This window comes from Salmo salar, unplaced genomic scaffold (assembly GCF_905237065.1).
Source record: "Salmo salar unplaced genomic scaffold, Ssal_v3.1, whole genome shotgun sequence".
Classification (NCBI taxonomy): domain Eukaryota; kingdom Metazoa; phylum Chordata; class Actinopteri; order Salmoniformes; family Salmonidae; genus Salmo; species Salmo salar.
The window spans coordinates 392,151-412,500 of record NW_025550918.1 but is presented as its reverse complement, the minus strand read 5'-3'; the positions used below and the strand labels follow the sequence as shown (position 1 = coordinate 412,500).

Below are 20,350 nucleotides of genomic sequence, written 5' to 3'. Positions count from 1 at the left end.
ACCAGTCCCTTCCCCCAGTACCTACCCTCCACCAGTCCCTTCCCCCAGTACCTACCCTCCACCAGTCCCTTCCCCCAGTACCTACCCTCCACCAGTCCCTTCCCCCCAGTACCTACCCTCCACCAGTCCCTTCCCCCAGTACCTACCCTCCACCAGTCCCCCCCAGTACCTACCCTCCACCAGTCCCTTCCCCCAGTACCTACCCTCCACCAGTCCCTTCCCCCAGTACCTACCCTCCACCAGTCCCTTCCCCCCAGTACCTACCCTCCACCAGTCCCTTCCCCCAGTACCTACCCTCCACCAGTCCCCCCCAGTACCTACCCTCCACCAGTCCCTTCCCCCCAGTACCTACCCTCCACCAGTCCCTTCCCCCCAGTACCTACCCTCCACCAGTCCCTTCCCCCAGTACCTACCCTCCACCAGTCCCTTCCCCAGTACCTACCCTCCACCAGTCCCTTCCCCCAGTACCTACCCTCCACCAGTCCCATCCCCCCAGTACCTACCCTCCACCAGTCCCTTCCCCAGTACCTACCCTCCACCAGTCCCCCAGTACCTACCCTCCACCAGTCCCATCCCCCAGTACCTACCCTCCACCAGTCCCTTCCCCCAGTACCTACCCTCCCCCAGTCCCCCCAGTACCTACCCTCCACCAGTCCCCCCAGTAACTACCCTCCACCAGTCCCATCCCCAGTACCTACCCTCCACCAGTCCCCCCAGTACCTACCCTCCACCAGTCCCATCCCCCCAGTACCTACCCTCCACCAGCCCCCCCCAGTACTTACCCTCCACCAGTCCCATCCCCCCAGTACCTACCCTCCACCAGTCCCTTCCCCCAGTACCTACCCTCCACCAATCCCCCAGTACCTACCCTCCACCAGTCCCCCAGTACCTACCCTCCACCAGTCCCTTCCCCCAGTACCCTCCACCAGTCCCATCCCCCAGTACCTACCCTCCACCAGTCCCCCAGTACTTACCCTCCATCCAGTCCCCCCAGTACCTACCCTCCCCCAGTCCCCCCAGTACCTACCCTCCACCAGTCCCATCCCCCCCAGTACCTACCCTCCACCAGTCCCTTCCCCCAGTACCTACCCTCCACCAGTCCCTTCCCCCAGTACCTACCCTCCACCAGTCCCTTCCCCCAGTACCTACCCTCCACCAGTCCCTTCCCCCCAGTACCTACCCTCCACCAGTCCCCCCAGTACCTACCCTCCACCAGTCCCTTCCCCCAGTACATACCCTCCACCAGTCCCTTCCCCCAGTACCTACCCTCCACCAGTCCCTTCCCCCAGTACCTACCCTCCACCAGTCCCTTCCCCCAGTACCCTCCACCAGTCCCTTCCCCCAGTACCTACCCTCCACCAGTCCCCCCAGTACCTACCCTCCACCAGTCCCTTCCCCCAGTACCTACCCTCCACCAGTCCCTTCCCCCAGTACCTACCCTCCACCAGTCCCTTCCCCCAGTACCTACCCTCCACCAGTCCCATCCCCCCAGTACCTACCCTCCACCAGTCCCTTCCCCCAGTACCTACCCTCCACCAGTCCCTTCCCCCAGTACCTACCCTCCACCAGTCCCTTCCCCCAGTACCTACCCTCCACCAGTCCCCCCAGTACCTACCCTCCACCAGTCCCATCCCCCAGTACCTACCCTCCACCAGTCCCTTCCCCCAGTACCTACCCTCCACCAGTCCCCCCAGTACCTACCCTCCACCAGTCCCTTCCCCCCAGTACCTACCCTCCACCAGTCCCTTCCCCCAGTACCTACCCTCCACCAGTCCCTTCCCCCAGTACCTACCCTCCACCAGTCCCTTCCCCCAGTACCCTCCACCAGTCCCTTCCCCAGTACCTACCCTCCACCAGTCCCATCCCCCCAGTACTTACCCTCCACCAGTCCCCCAGTACCTACCCTCCACCAGTCCCTTCCCCCAGTACCTACCCTCCACCAGTCCCTTCCCCCAGTACTCACCCTCCACCAGTCCCTTCCCCCAGTACCTACCCTCCACCAGTCCCCCAGTACCTACCCTCCACCAGTCCCATCCCCCCAGTACCTACCCTCCACCAGTCCCTTCCCCCAGTACCTACCCTCCACCCCCCTTCCCCCAGTACCTACCCTCCACCAGTCCCTTCCCCCAGTACCTACCCTCCACCAGTCCCCCCCAGTACCTACCCTCCACCAGTCCCCCAGTACCTACCCTCCACCAGTCCCGTCCCCCAGCACCTACCCTCCACCAGTCCCTTCCCCCCAGTACCTACCCTCCACCAGTCCCGTCCCCCAGTACCTACCCTCCACCAGTCCCCCCAGTACCTAACCTCCACCAGTCCCCCAGTACCTACCCTCCACCAGTCCCCCCAGTACCTACCCTCCACCAGTCCCTTCCCCCCAGTACCTACCCTCCACCAGTCCCCCCAGTACCTACCCTCCACCAGTCCCTTCCCCCAGTACCTACCCTCCACCAGTCCCTTCCCCCAGTACCTACCCTCCACCAGTCCCTTCCCCCAGTACCTACCCTCCACCAGTCCCTTCCCCCAGTACCTACCCTCCACCAGTCCCTTCCCCCAGTACCTACCCTCCACCAGTCCCTTCCCCCAGTACCTACCCTCCACCAGTCCCTTCCCCCAGTACCTACCCTCCACCAGTCCCTTCCCCCAGTACCTACCCTCCACCAGTCCCTTCCCCCAGTACCTACCCTCCACCAGTCCCTTCCCCCAGTACCTACCCTCCACCAGTCCCTTCCCCCAGTACCTACCCTCCACCAGTCCCATCCCCCAGTACCTACCCTCCACCAGTCCCTTCCCCCAGTACCTACCCTCCACCAGTCCCTTCCCCCAGTACCTACCCTCCACCAGTCCCTTCCCCCAGTACCTACCCTCCACCAGTCCCATCCCCCAGTACCTACCCTCCACCAGTCCCTTCCCCCAGTACCTACCCTCCACCAGTCCCTTCCCCCAGTACCTACCCTCCACCAGTCCCCCAGTACCTACCCTCCACCAGTCCCCCAGTACCTACCCTCCACCAGTCCCTTCCCCCAGTACCTACCCTCCACCAGTCCCATCCCCAGTACCTACCCTCCACCAGTCCCTTCCCCCAGTACCTACCCTCCACCAGTCCCCCAGTACCTACCCTCCACCAGTCCCCCAGTACCTACCCTCCACCAGTCCCCCCAGTACCTACCCTCCACCAGTCCCCCCAGTACCTACCCTCCACCAGTCCCCCCAGTACCTACCCTCCACCAGTCCCTTCCCCCAGTACCTACCCTCCACCAGTCCCTTCCCCCAGTACCTACCCTCCACCAGTCCCCCCAGTACCTACCCTCCACCAGTCCCATCCCCCAGTACCTACCCTCCACCAGTCCCTTCCCCCAGTACCTACCCTCCACCAGTCCCTTCCCCAGTACCTACCCTCCACCAGTCCCCCCAGTACCTACCCTCCACCAGTCCCTTCCCCCAGTACCTACCCTCCACCAGTCCCTTCCCCCCAGTACCTACCCTCCACCAGTCCCTTCCCCCAGTACCTACCCTCCACCAGTCCCTTCCCCCAGTACCTACCCTCCACCAGTCCCTTCCCCCAGTACCTACCCTCCACCAGTCCCGTCCCCCAGTACCCTCCACCAGTCCCCCCAGTACCTACCCTCCACCAGTCCCTTCCCCCAGTACCTACCCTCCACCAGTCCCCCCAGTACTCACCCTCCACCAGTCCCAGTCCCCCCAGTACCTACCCTCCACCAGTCCCCCAGTACTCACCCTCCACCAGTCCCATCCCCAGTTCTCCTGGTAGAAACCTCTGATCAGCTGTTAGTCCGACGTACATACGGCTCTTTATGGTCTCAATGTGATCTGCGTGGGTAGCATCCGTACCTGTTAAAACACACTGCAGTTACCCACAACACACTGCAGTTACCCACAACACACTGCAGTTACCTACTAACACACTGCAGTTACCCACAACACACTGCAGTTACCCACAACACACTGCATTTACCCACAACACACTGCATTTACCCACAACACACTGCATTTACCCACAACACACTGCAGTTACCCACAACACACTGCAGTTACCCACAACACGCTGCAGTTACCCACTAACACATTGCAGTTACCCACAACACACTGCAGTTACCCACAACACACTGCAGTTACCCACTAACACACTGCAGTTACCCGCTAACACACTGCAGTTACCCGCTAACACACTGCAGTTACCCACTAACACACTGCAGTTACCCACAACACACTGCAGTTACCCACAACACACTGCAGTTACCCATTAACACACTGCAGTTACCCATTAACACACTGCAGTTACCCACTAACACACTGCAGTTACCCACTAACACACTGCAGTTACCCACTAACACACTGCAGTTACCCACTAACACACTGCAGTTACCCACTAACACACTGCAGTTACCCACAACACACTGCAGTTACCCACAACACACTGCAGTTACCCACTAACACACTGCAGTTACCCACTAACACACTGCAGTTACCCACTAACACACTGCAGTTACCCGCAACACACTGCAGTTACCCGCAACACACTGCAGTTACCCGCAACACACTGCAGTTACCCGCAAGACACTGCAGTTACCCACTAACACACTGCAGTTACCCACTAACACACTGCAGTTACCCACTAACACACTGCAGTTACCCACTAACACACTGCAGTTACCCACTAACACACTGCAGTTACCCACTAACACACTGCAGTTACCCACAACACACTGCAGTTACCCACTAACACACTGCAGTTACCCACTAACACACTGCAGTTACCCACTAACAGACTGCAGTTACCCACTAACACACTGCAGTTACCCACTAACACACTGCAGTTACCCACTAACACACTGCAGTTACCCACTAACACACTGCAGTTACCCACTAACACACTGCAGTTACCCACTAACACACTGCAGTTAACCGCTAACAGTTCCCCTGATAGTCAGCTGTGTGTGTGTGTGTGTGTGTGTGTGTGTGTGTGTGTGTGTGTGTGTGTGTGTGTGTGTGTGTGTGTATACCGATTCCGTGTTTCTCCATCAGTGATATGAGGTCTGCCTCTGTGAGGAGTTGAGGAGGAGAGGTCTGTCCATCCAACATCTCTATGGCTGATGGCTGAAACTGGCTTCCCTGTTCATACACTGGGATCACCTGCAACACACACACACACACACACACACACACACACACACACACACACACACACACACACACACACACACACACACACACACACACACACAATCAGATTAACAAACAAACATTATGTGGAGTCCCCCAGGGGTTCACAGCGGGACCCTCATATATTCAACATGATGTGGAGTCCCCCAGGGGATCACAGCGGGACCCTCATATATTCAACATGATGTGGAGTCCCCCAGGGGATCACAGCGGGACCCTCATATATTCAACATGATGTGGAGTGCCCCAGGGGATCACAACGGGACCCTCATATATTCAACATGATGTGGAGTCCCCCAGGGGATCACAACGGGACCCTCATATATTCAACATGATGTGGAGTCCCCCAGGGGATCCAACGGGACCCTCATATATTCAACATGATGTGGAGTCCCCCAGGGGGATCACAACGGGACCCTCATATATTCAACATGATGTGGAGTCCCCCAGGGGGATCACAACGGGACCCTCATATATTCAACATGATGTGGAGTCCCCCAGGGGATCAGCAACGGGACCCTCATATATTCAACATGATGTGGAGTCCCCCAGGGGTTCACAGCGGGACCCTCATATATTCAACATGATGTGGAGTCCCCAGGGGATCTAGCAGGGACCCTCATATATTCAACATGATGTGGAGTCCCCCAGGGGATCACAACGGGACCCTCATATATTCAACATGATGTGGAGTCCCCCAGGGGTTCACAGCGGGACCCTCGTGGTAAATGACCCCCCCACCTTAGTGCTCCAGCGGTCGTAGGGGTACACGTCCAGGTAGTTCCTCCTGATGATCATGAGGCCGTTAGCGGAGAACCTCTCGTGAGCGATTTCCACCTCAACCACCGTTTCCTGCCCCACAGCATCAAGGGATACGCACGCCAGGAAGTGACGCACGATGAACTCATACACACGCTGCTCGTTGCCCTGGAGACAGTAAACACATTTCAGATCAAGCAACATAGCACTGTTTTACAGATCTAGCCAGGATAGTACACCTCAGTAACACTAACCGATCTAGCCAGGATAGTCCACTCAGTAACACTAACCGATCTAGCCAGGATAGTCCACTCAGTAACACTAACCGATCTAGCCAGGATAGTCCACTCAGTAACACTAACCGATCTAGCCAGGATAGTCCACTCAGTAACACTAACCGATCTAGCCAGGATAGTACACTCAGTAACACTAACCGATCTAGCCAGGATAGTCCACTCAGCGACACTAACAGATCTAGCCAGGATAGTCCACTCAGTAACACTAACCGATCCAGCCAGGATAGTCCACTCAGTAACACTAACCGATCTAGCCAGGATAGTCCACTCAGTAACACTAACCGATCTAGCCAGGATAGTCCACTCAGTAACACTAACCGATCTAGCCAGGATAGTCCACTCAGTAACACTAACCGATCTAGCCAGGATAGTCCACTCAGTAACACTAACCGATCTAGCCAGGATAGTCCACTCAGTAACACTAACCGATCTAGCCAGGATAGTCCACTCAGTAACACTAACCGATCTAGCCAGGATTGTCCACTCAGTAACACTAACCGATCTAGCCAGGATTGTCCACTCAGTAACACTAACCGATCTAGCCAGGATAGTCCACTCAGTAACACTAACCGATCTAGCCAGGATAGTCCACTCAGTAACACTAACCGATCTAGCCAGGATAGTCCACTCAGTAACACTAACCGATCTAGCCAGGATAGTCCACTCAGTAACACTAACAGATCTAGCCAGGATAGTCCACTCAGTAACACTAACCGATCTAGCCAGGATAGTCCACTCAGTAACACTAACCGATCTAGCCAGGATAGTCCACTCAGTAACACTAACCGATCTAGCCAGGATAGTCCACTCAGTAACACTAACCACCGTTTACCCGATCTAGCCAGGATAATCCACTCAGTAACACTAACCGATCTAGCCAGGATAGTCCACTCAGTAACACTAACCCGATCTAGCCAGGATAGTCCACTCAGTAACACTAACCGATCTAGCCAGGATAGTCCACTCAGTAACACTAACCCGATCTAGCCAGGATAGTCCACTCAGTAACACTAACCGATCTAGCCAGGATAGTCCACTCAGTAACACTAACCGATCTAGCCAGGATAGTCCACTCAGTAACACTAACAGATCTAGCCAGGATAGTCCACTCAGTAACACTAACCGATCTAGCCAGGATAGTCCACTCAGCGACACTAACCCGATCTAGCCAGGATAGTCCACTCAGCGACACTAACCGATCTAGCCAGGATAGTCCACTCAGTAACACTAACCCGATCCAGCCAGGATAGTCCACTCAGTAACACTAACCGATCTAGCCAGGATAGTCCACTCAGTAACACTAACCGATCTAGCCAGGATAGTCCACTCAGTAACACTAACCGATCTAGCCGGGATAGTCCACTCAGTAACACTAACCGATCTAGCCAGGATAGTCCACTCAGTAACACTAACCGATCTAGCCAGGATAGTCCACTCAGTAACACTAACCGATCTAGCCAGGATAGTCCACTCAGTAACACTAACCGATCTAGCCAGGATAGTCCACTCAGTAACACTAACCGATCTAGCCAGGATAGTCCACTCAGTAACACTAACCGATCTAGCCAGGATAGTCCACTCAGTAACACTAACCGATCTAGCCAGGATAGTCCACTCAGTAACACTAACCGATCTAGCCAGGATAGTCCACTCAGTAACACTAACAGATCTAGCCAGGATAGTCCACTCAGTAACACTAACCGATCTAGCCAGGATAGTCCACTCAGTAACACTAACCGATCTAGCCAGGATAGTCCACTCAGTAACACTAACCGATCTAGCCAGGATAGTCCACTCAGTAACACTAACCGATCTAGCCAGGATAGTCCACTCAGTAACACTAACCGATCTAGCCAGGATAGTCCACTCAGTAACACTAACAGATCTAGCCAGGATAGTCCACTCAGTAACACTAACCGATCTAGCCAGGATAGTCCACTCAGTAACACTAACCGATCTAGCCAGGATAGTCCACTCAGTAACACTAACCGATCTAGCCGGGATAGTCCACTCAGTAACACTAACCGATCTAGCCAGGATTCCAGTGGGTCAGAAGTTTACATACACTAAGTTGGACTTCAAACTGTGCCACATTGCTTGACATCACAGGAAAATCTCTAGCTCTCTCTCTCTAGCTCTCTCTAGCTCTATATATATACCTGTAGTGTGTTGGTGTATATATATATATACCTGTAGTGTGTTGGTGTATATATATATATACCTGTAGTGTGTTGGTGTATATATATATATACCTGTAGTGTTTGGTGTATATATATATATACCTGCAGTGTGTTGGTGTATATATATATATACCTGCAGTGTGTTGGTGTATATATATATACCTGTAGTGTGTTGGTGTATATATATATATACCTGTAGTGTGTTGGTGTATATATATATACCTGTAGTGTGTTGGTGTATATATATATATATACCTGTAGTGTGATGGTGTATATATATATACCTGTAGTGTGTATGTATATATATATATATATCCTGTAGTGTGTTGGTGTATATATATATATACCTGTAGTGTGTTGGTGTATATATATATACCTGTAGTGTGATGGTGTATATATATACCTGTAGTGTGATGGTGTATATATATATACCTGTAGTGTGTTGGTGTATATATATATACCTGTAGTGTGATGGTGTATATATATATACCTGTAGTGTGTATGTATATATATATATATAACACCTGTAGTGTGTTGGTGTATATATATACCTGTAGTGTGATGGTGTATATATATATACCTGTAGTGTGTTGGTGTATATATATATACCTGTAGTGTGTTGGTGTACTTGATGGGGTGTATAGGGGGATGAGCCTGATCTGTCTTGGTGCCCTGTCGTGGGTTGGGACCCCCTGGCTGCTCCATCACCCCTCTAGCGAAGGGCCCCCAGGCGGGCTGTGTGTCTGATGCTCCACCAGGGGCCCAGGGCCAGGTCCTTAGGAAACATGTTGGTCTCTGTCCGCGGATAACTGATTAACCTACACACACACACACACACACACACACACACACACACACACACACACACACACACACACACACACACACACACACACACACACACACACACACACACACACACACACAGAGAGAAAAATATTACCACACACTATCTCTACAACTGATGAACATACAGGGTAACTAGTTAACAGAAAGATGATTAAAAGCCTGGGGAACTTGTTAACAGACCTGCGACACTAACGTCCCCCCGCTAACGTCCTCCGCTAACGTCCCCCGCTAACGTCCCCGCTAACGTCCCCGCTAACGTCCCCGCTAACGTCCTCCACTAACGTCCCCGCTAACGTCCTCCGCTAACGTCCCCCGCTAACGTCCTCCGCTAACGTCCCCCCCGCTAACGTCCCCGCTATCGTCCCCCGCTATCGTCCACCGCTAACGTCCCCGCTAACGTCCCCACTAACGTCCCACACTAACCACTAACGTCCCCCACAACCGTCCCGCACTAACGTCCCCCACTAACCACTAACGTCCCCACTAACGCCCCCACTAACCACTAACGTCCCCCACTAACGTCCCCACTAACGTCCTCCACTATCGTCCCCGCTAACGTCCCTCCACTAACGCCCCCACTAACCACTAACGTCCCCCACTAACGCCCCCACTAACGTCCTCCACTAACGTCCCCACTAACCACTAACGTCCCCCACTAACGTCCCCCACTAACCACTAACGTCCCCACTAACGTCCCCACTAACGTCCCCCACTAACTAACGTCCTCCACTAACGTCCTCCACTAACGCCCCCACTTACCACTAACGTCCCGCACTAACGTCCCCCACTAAAGTCCTCCACTAACCACTAACGTCCCCCACTAACGCCCCCACTAACGACTAACGTCCTCCACTAACGTCCTCCACTAACGCCCCCACTAACGTCCTCCACTAACGCCCCCACTAACGTCCCCCACTAACGTCCTCCACTAACGTCCCCCACTAACCACTAACGTCCCCCACTAACGCCCCCACTAACGTCCCCACTAACGCCCCCACTAACCACTAACGTCCCCCACTAACGTCCCCCACTAACCACTAACATCCCCCCACTAACGTCCCTCACTAACGTCCCCACTAACGTCCCCACTAACCACTAACGTCCCCCACTAACGCCCCCACTAACGCCCCCCCACTAACCACTAACGTCCCCACTAACGTCCTCCACTAACGTTCCCCACTAACCACTAACGTCCCCACTAACGTCCCCACTAACGTCCTCCACTAACCACTAACGCCCCCCACTAACCACTAACGTCCCCACTAACGTCCCCCAAATAACGTCCTCCACTAACGCCCCCACTAACGTCCCCACTAACCACTAACGTCCTCCACTAACGTCCCCACTAACCACTAACGTCCCCACTAACGTCCCCACTAACCACTAACGCCCCCACTAACCACTAACGCCCCCACTAACGTCCCCCACTAACGCCCCCCACTAACCACTAACGCCCCCCACTAACCACTAACGTCCCCCACTAACCACTAACGTCCTCCACTAACGTCCCCCACTAACCACTAACGTCCTCCACTAACGTCCCCACTAACCACTAACGTCCTCCACTAACGTCCCCACTAACGACTAACGCCCCCACTAACGTCCCCCACTAACCACTAACGTCCCCCACTAACCACTAACGTCCCCACTAACGCCCCCCACTAACGTCCCCCCACTAACGTCCTCCACTAACGTCCCCCACTAACGTCCTCCACTAACGTCCCCACTAACCACTAACGTCCTCCACTAACGTCCCCCACTAACCACTAACGTCCCCACTAACCACTAACGTCCCCCACTAACGTCCTCCACTAACCACTAACGTCCCCACTAACGTCCCCCACTAACGTCCCCACTAACCACTAACGCCCCCCACTAACGCCCTCCACTAACGCCCCCACTAACGTCCCCACTAACCACTAACGCCCCCACTAACGCCCTCCACTAACGTCCTCCACTAACGTCCCCACTAACGTCCCTCACTAACCACTAACGCCCCCACTAACCACTAACGTCCCCCACTAACGTCCTCCACTAACCACTAACGTCCCCCACTAACGCCCCCACTAACGTCCCCACTAACCACTAACGTCCCCCACTAACGTCCCCACTAACGTCCTCCACTAACGTCCCCACTAACGCCCCCCACTAACCACTAACGCCCCCACTAACGTCCTCCACTAACGTCCTCCACTAACGTCCCCACTAACGCCCCCCACTAACGTCCTCCACTAACGTCCCCACTAACGTCCCCCACTAACGTCCTCCACTAACGTCCCCACTAACCACTAACGCCCCCACTAACATCCCCACTAACGTCCCCCACTAACCACTAACGCCCCCACTAACGCTCCTCCACTAACGTCCCCACTAACCACTAACGTCCTCCACTAACGTCCCCCACTAACCACTAACGTCCTCCACTAACGTCCCCCACTAACGTCCCCACTAACGTCCCCCACTAACCAATAACGTCCTCCACTAACGTCCCCCACTAACGTCCTCCACTATCGTCCCCCACTAACGTCCCCCACTAACCACTAACGTCCCCCCACTAGGGTCAAGGGTTTAGGGAGTAGGGTCTAGGGCTTAGGGAGTAGGGTCTAGGGAGTAGGGTCTAGGGAGTAGGGTTTAGGGAGTAGGGTTTAGGGAGTAGGGTCTAGGGAGTAGGGTTTAGGGAGTAGGGTTTAGGGAGTAGGGTTTAGGGAGTAGGGTCTAGGGAGTAGGGTCTAGGGAGTAGGGTTTAGGGAGTAGGGTCTAGGGAGTAGGGTTTAGGGAGTAGGGTCTTGTGTGTAGTGAGTAGGGTCTAGGGTTTAGTGAGTAGGGTCTAGGGCTTAGGGTCTAGGGTTTAGGGAGTAGGGTTTAGGGTCTAGGGTCTAGGGTTTAGGGAGTAGGGTTTAGGGTCTAAGAAGTAGGGACTAGGGACTAGGGTTTAGGGTCTAAGGTTTAGGGACTAGGGTTTAGGGAGTAGGGTTTAGGGTCTAGGGTCTAGGGTTTAGGGTCTAGGGTTTAGGGACTAGGGTCTAGGGTTTAGGGAGTAGGGTTTAGGGACTAGGGTCTAGGGTTTAGGGTCTAGGGTCTAGGGTTTAGGGACTAGGGTTTAGGGACTAGGGTTTAGGGACTAGGGTTTAGGGACTAGGGTCTAGGGTTTAGGGAGTAGGGTTTAGGGACTAGGGTCTAGGGTTTAGGGTCTAGGGTTTAGGGTCTAGGGTTTAGGGACTAGGGTCTAGGGTTTAGGGACTAGGGTCTAGGGTTTAGGGAGTAGGGTTTGGGACTAGGGACTAGGGTTTAGGGTCTAGGGTTTAGGGTTTAGGGCTTAGGGACTAGGGTTTAGGGTCTAGGGTTTAGGGAGTAGGGTTTAGGGACTAGGGTTTAGGGACTAGGGTTTAGGGACTAGGGTCTAAGAAGTAGGGACTAGGGACTAGGGTTTAGGGTCTAAGAAGTAGGGACTAGGGACTAGGGTCTAGGGTTTAGGGTCTAGGGTTTAGGGTCTAGGGTTTAGGGACTAGGGTCTAGGGTTTAGGGTCTAGGGTTTAGGGACTAGGGTTTAGGGACTAGGGTTTAGGGACTAGGGTTTAGGGACTAGGGATTAGGGGAAACCCTCACCCCTGTGTGTATAGTTTCTCAGCGATCTTCATGGTCTCTTTGGCGCCGATTCTCAACTTCCTGGAAACCAGCTTCTCCATTTCCTATTGGACCAGACAACAACACAGGCAGACCATTGGTCAATAGACAGGAAGTGAGTGTGTGTCAGTGTGTTTATGGATAGATAGATAGATAGATAGATAGATAGATAGATAGATAGATAGATAGATAGATAGATAGATAGATAGATAGATAGATAGATAGATAGATAGATAGATAGATAGATAGATAGATAGATAGATAGATAGATAGATAGATAGATAGATAGATAGATAGATAGATAGATAGATAGATAGATAGATAGATAGATAGATAGATAGATAGATAGATAGATAGATAGATAGATAGACAGATAGATAGATAGATAGATAGATAGATAGATAGATAGATAGATAGATAGATAGATAGATAGATAGATAGATAGATAGATAGATAGATAGATAGATAGATAGATAGATAGATAGATAGATAGATAGATAGATAGGGCGTATGGCCTCACCACTGTGTCCAGGGGCAGCGGCCTCCACTTGCTTTTGGGTTTACTGGTTACCGAGGTGACGGTTGCTATGGGATCCTAGGAATTCAGGTTATTACCCCATCATCATCATCATCATCATCATCATCTTCATTATTAAGCTGAGAAATGGGCTGCAAGTTCTGAGGGAGCGTGTAACTGGCATGCTGACTGTAGGAATGTCCACCAGAGCTATTTTAAATGTTCATTTCTCTACTATAAGCCGCCTCTAAACGTCTGACATTAGTTATAACCCCCCATCCTACCTCCATACAGACAGACCCCCCTCCTACCCCCATACAGACCCCTCCTCCTACCTCCATACAGACAGACCCCCCTCCTACCCCCATACAGACCCCTCCTCCTACCTCCATACAGACAGACCTCCCTCCTACCTCCATACAGATCTGGTAGACCACTAGACAGACAGACAGACCCCCCTCCTACCTCCATACAGATCTGGTAGACCACTAGACAGACAGACCCCCTCCTACCTCCATACAGATCTGGTAGACCACTAGACAGACAGACCCCCTCCTACCTCCATACAGATCTGGTAGACCACTAGACAGACAGACAGACCCCACTCCTACCTCCATACAGATCTGGTAGACCACTAGACAGACCCCCCCTCCTACCTCCATACAGATCTGGTAGACCACTAGACAGACAGACCCCCCTCCTACCTCCATACAGATCTGGTAGACCACTAGACAGACAGACCCCCTCCTACCTCCATACAGATCTGGTAGACCACTAGACAGACAGACCCCCTCCTACCTCCATACAGATCTGGTAGACCACTAGACAGACAGACAGACCCCCTCCTACCTCCATACAGATCTGGTAGACCACTAGACAGACAGACCCCCCCTCCTACCTCCATACAGATCTGGTAGACCACTAGACAGACAGACCCCCCTCCTACCTCCATACAGATCTGGTAGACCACTAGACAGACAGACAGACCCCCTCCTACCTCCATACAGATCTGGTAGACCACTAGACAGACAGACCCCCTCCTACCTCCATACAGATCTGGTAGACCACTAGACAGACAGACCCCCTCCTACCTCCATACAGATCTGGTAGACCACTAGACAGACAGACCCCCCCTCCTACCTCCATACAGATCTGGTAGACCACTAGACAGACAGACCCCCCTCCTACCTCCATACAGATCTGGTAGACCACTAGACAGACAGACAGACCCCCTCCTACCTCCATACAGATCTGGTAGACCACTAGACAGACAGACCCCCCTCCTACCGCCATACAGATCTGGTAGACCACTAGACAGACAGACCCCCTCCTACCTCCATACAGATCTGGTAGACCACTAGACAGACAGACAGACCCCCCTCCTACCTCCATACAGATCTGGTAGACCACTAGACAGACAGACAGACCCCCTCCTACCTCCATACAGATCTGGTAGACCACTAGACAGACAGACCCCCCCTCCTACCTCCATACAGATCTGGTAGACCACTAGACAGACAGACAGACCCCCCTCCTACCTCCATACAGATCTGGTAGACCACTAGACAGACAGACCCCCTCCTACCTCCATACAGATCTGGTAGACCACTAGACAGACAGACAGACCTCCCTCCTACCTCCATACAGATCTGGTAGACCACTAGACAGACAGACCCCCTCCTACCTCCATACAGATCTGGTAGACCACTAGACAGACAGACAGACCCCCCTCCTACCTCCATACAGATCTGGTAGACCACTAGACAGACAGACCCCCCTCCTACCTCCATACAGATCTGGTAGACCACTAGACAGACAGACCCCCCTCCTACCTCCATACAGATCTGGTAGACCACTAGACAGACAGACAGACCCCCTCCTACCTCCATACAGATCTGGTAGACCACTAGACAGACAGACCCCCCCTCCTACCTCCATACAGATCTGGTAGACCACTAGACAGACAGACCCCCCTCCTACCTCCATACAGATCTGGTAGACCACTAGACAGACAGACCCCCCTCCTACCTCCATACAGATCTGGTAGACCACTAGACAGACAGACCCCCCTCCTACCTCCATACAGATCTGGTAGACCACTAGACAGACAGACAGACCCCCTCCTACCTCCATACAGATCTGGTAGACCACTAGACAGACAGACAGACCCCCCTCCTACCTCCATACAGATCTGGTAGACCACTAGACAGACAGACCCCCCTCCTACCTCCATACAGATCTGGTAGACCACTAGACAGACAGACCCCCCTCCTACCTCCATACAGATCTGGTAGACCACTAGACAGACAGACAGACCCCCCTCCTACCTCCATACAGATCTGGTAGACCACTAGACAGACAGACCCCCCTCCTACCTCCATACAGATCTGGTAGACCACTAGACAGACAGACCCCCCTCCTACCTCCATACAGATCTGGTAGACCACTAGACAGACAGACAGACCCCCCTCCTACCTCCATACAGATCTGGTAGACCACTAGACAGACAGACAGACCCCCTCCTACCTCCATACAGATCTGGTAGACCACTAGACAGACAGACCCCCCTCCTACCTCCATACAGATCTGGTAGACCACTAGACAGACAGACCCCCTCCTACCTCCATACAGATCTGGTAGACCACTAGACAGACAGACAGACCCCCCTCCTACCTCCATACAGATCTGGTAGACCACTAGACAGACAGACCCCCCTCCTACCTCCATACAGATCTGGTAGACCACTAGACAGACAGACAGACCCCCCTCCTACCTCCATACAGATCTGGTAGACCACTAGACAGACAGACCCCCCCTCCTACCTCCATACAGATCTGGTAGACCACTAGACAGACAGACAGACCCCCCTCCTACCTCCATACAGATCTGGTAGACCACTAGACAGACAGACAGACCCCCTCCTACCTCCATACAGATCTGGTAGACCACTAGACAGACAGACCCCCTCCTACCTCCATACAGATCTGGTAGACCACTAGACAGACAGGCAGACCCCCTCCTACCTCCATACAGATCTGGTAGACCACTAGACAGACAGACAGACCCCCTCCTACCTCCATACAGATCTGGTAGACCACTAGACAGACAGACCCCCTCCTACCTCCATACAGATCTGGTAGACCACTAGACAGACAGACAGACCCCCTCCTACCTCCATACAGATCTGGTAGACCACTAGACAGACAGACCCCCCTCCTACCTCCATACAGATCTGGTAGACCACTAGACAGACAGACAGACCCCCCTCCTACCTCCATACAGATCTGGTAGACCACTAGACAGACAGACCCCCCTCCTACCTCCATACAGATCTGGTAGACCACTAGACAGACAGACAGACCCCCTCCTACCTCCATACAGATCTGGTAGACCACTAGACAGACAGACAGCCCCCCTCCTACCTCCATACAGATCTGGTAGACCACTAGACAGACAGACCCCCCCTCCTACCTCCATACAGATCTGGTAGACCACTAGACAGACAGACCCCCCCTCCTACCTCCATACAGATCTGGTAGACCACTAGACAGACAGACCCCCTCCTACCTCCATACAGATCTGGTAGACCACTAGACAGACAGACCCCCTCCTACCTCCATACAGATCTGGTAGACCACTAGACAGACAGACCCCCTCCTACCTCCATACAGATCTGGTAGACCACTAGACAGACAGACAGACCCCCCTCCTACCTCCATACAGATCTGGTAGACCACTAGACAGACAGACAGCCCCCCTCCTACCTCCATACAGATCTGGTAGACCACTGACAGACAGACAGACCCCCCTCCTACCTCCATACAGATCTGGTAGACCACTAGACAGACAGACAGACCCCCTCCTACCTCCATACAGATCTGGTAGACCACTAGACAGACAGACCCCCCCTCCTACCTCCATACAGATCTGGTAGACCACTAGACAGACAGACCCCCCTCCTACCTCCATACAGATCTGGTAGACCACTAGACAGACAGACCCCCTCCTACCTCCATACAGATCTGGTAGACCACTAGACAGACAGACAGACCCCCTCCTACCTCCATACAGATCTGGTAGACCACTAGACAGACAGACAGACCCCCTCCTACCTCCATACAGATCTGGTAGACCACTAGACAGACAGACCCCCCTCCTACCTCCATACAGATCTGGTAGACCACTAGACAGACAGACCCCCCTCCTACCTCCATACAGATCTGGTAGACCACTAGACAGACAGACAGACCCCCCTCCTACCTCCATACAGATCTGGTAGACCACTAGACAGACAGACAGACCCCCCTCCTACCTCCATACAGATCTGGTAGACCACTAGACAGACAGACAGACCCCCTCCTACCTCCATACAGATCTGGTAGACCACTAGACAGACAGACACCCCCCTCCTACCTCCATACAGATCTGGTAGACCACTAGACAGACAGACAGACAGACCCCCTCCTACCTCCATACAGATCTGGTAGACCACTAGACAGACAGACAGACCCCCTCCTACCTCCATACAGATCTGGTAGACCACTAGACAGACAGACAGACCCCCCTCCTACCTCCATACAGATCTGGTAGACCACTAGACAGACAGACAGACCCCCCTCCTACCTCCATACAGATCTGGTAGACCACTAGACAGACAGACCCCCCTCCTACCTCCATACAGATCTGGTAGACCACTAGACAGACAGACCCCCCCTCCTACCTCCATACAGATCTGGTAGACCACTAGACAGACAGACCCCCTCCTACCTCCATACAGATCTGGTAGACCACTAGACAGACAGACCCCCTCCTACCTCCATACAGATCTGGTAGACCACTAGACAGACAGACCCCCTCCTACCTCCATACAGATCTGGTAGACCACTAGACAGACAGACCCCCCTCCTACCTCCATACAGATCTGGTAGACCACTAGACAGACAGACAGACCCCCCTCCTACCTCCATACAGATCTGGTAGACCACTAGACAGACAGACGCCCCCTCCTACCTCCATACAGATCTGGTAGACCACTAGACAGACAGACCCCCTCCTACCTCCATACAGATCTGGTAGACCACTAGACAGACAGACCCCCTCCTACCTCCATACAGATCTGGTAGACCACTAGACAGACAGACAGACCCCCCTCCTACCTCCATACAGATCTGGTAGACCACTAGACAGACAGACAGACCCCCTCCTACCTCCATACAGATCTGGTAGACCACTAGACAGACAGACAGACCCCCCCTCCTACCTCCATACAGATCTGGTAGACCACTAGACAGACAGACCCCCCTCCTACCTCCATACAGATCTGGTAGACCACTAGACAGACAGACCCCCTCCTACCTCCATACAGATCTGGTAGACCACTAGACAGACAGACGACCCCCTCCTACCTCCATACAGATCTGGTAGACCACTAGACAGACAGACAGACCCCCTCCTACCTCCATACAGATCTGGTAGACCACTAGACAGACAGACCCCCCTCCTACCTCCATACAGATCTGGTAGACCACTAGACAGACAGACAGACCCCCTCCTACCTCCATACAGATCTGGTAGACCACTAGACAGACAGACCCCCCTCCTACCTCCATACAGATCTGGTAGACCACTAGACAGACAGACCCCCCTCCTACCTCCATACAGATCTGGTAGACCACTAGACAGACAGACCCCCCTCCTACCTCCATACAGATCTGGTAGACCACTAGACAGACAGACAGACCCCCTCCTACCTCCATACAGATCTGGTAGACCACTAGACAGACAGACCCCCTCCTACCTCCATACAGATCTGGTAGACCACTAGACAGACAGACAGACCCCCTCCTACCTCCATACAGATCTGGTAGACCACTAGACAGACAGACAGACCCCCCTCCTACCTCCATACAGATCTGGTAGACCACTGAGACAGACAGACCCCCTCCTACCTCCATACAGATCTGGTAGACCACTAGACAGACAGACAGACCCCCCTCCTACCTCCATACAGATCTGGTAGACCACTAGACAGACAGACCCCCCTCCTACCTCCATACAGATCTGGTAGACCACTAGACAGACAGACAGACCCCCTCCTACCTCCATACAGATCTGGTAGACCACTAGACAGACAGACCCCCTCCTACCTCCATACAGATCTGGTAGACCACTAGACAGACAGACAGACCCCCCTCCTACCTCCATACAGATCTGGTAGACCACTACAGACAGACAGACCCCCTCCTACCTCCATACAGATCTGGTAGACCACTAGACAGACAGACCCCCTCCTACCTCCATACAGATCTGGTAGACCACTAGACAGACAGACAGACCCCCTCCTACCTCCATACAGATCTGGTAGACCACTAGACAGACAGACAGACCCCCCTCCTACCTCCATACAGATCTGGTAGACCACTAGACAGACAGACCCCCTCCTACCTCCATACAGATCTGGTAGACCACTAGACAGACAGACAGACCCCCTCCTACCTCCATACAGATCTGGTAGACCACTAGACAGACAGACCCCCCTCCTACCTCCATACAGATCTGGTAGACCACTAGACAGACAGACAGACCCCCTCCTACCTCCATACAGATCTGGTAGACCACTAGACAGACAGACCCCCTCCTACCTCCATACAGATCTGGTAGACCACTAGACAGACAGACAGACCCCCTCCTACCTCCATACAGATCTGGTAGACCACTAGACAGACAGACAGACCCCCTCCTACCTCCATACAGATCTGGTAGACCACTAAGACAGACAGACCCCCTCCTACCTCCATACAGATCTGGTAGACCACTAGACAGACAGACCCCCTCCTACCTCCATACAGATCTGGTAGACCACTAGACAGACAGACCCCCCCTCCTACCTCCATACAGATCTGGTAGACCACTAGACAGACAGACCCCCTCCTACCTCCATA

At 53.4% G+C, this 20,350-nt stretch overlaps 1 protein-coding gene across 1 annotated transcript in view; it reads right to left on the bottom strand.

Annotated features, from left to right (window-relative positions):
- The window catches only part of LOC106594146 (DNA topoisomerase 3-alpha-like), a 65,742-nt gene that overhangs the window by 15,700 nt on the left and 29,692 nt on the right, over window positions 1-20,350 (bottom strand). The window contains 7 exon segments of the mRNA XM_045714005.1: window positions 3,739-3,852; window positions 5,025-5,154; window positions 5,926-6,111; window positions 9,029-9,182; window positions 9,184-9,237; window positions 12,875-12,957; window positions 13,413-13,487. Coding sequence (XP_045569961.1) covers window positions 3,739-3,852; window positions 5,025-5,154; window positions 5,926-6,111; window positions 9,029-9,182; window positions 9,184-9,237; window positions 12,875-12,957; window positions 13,413-13,487 — 796 coding nt within the window.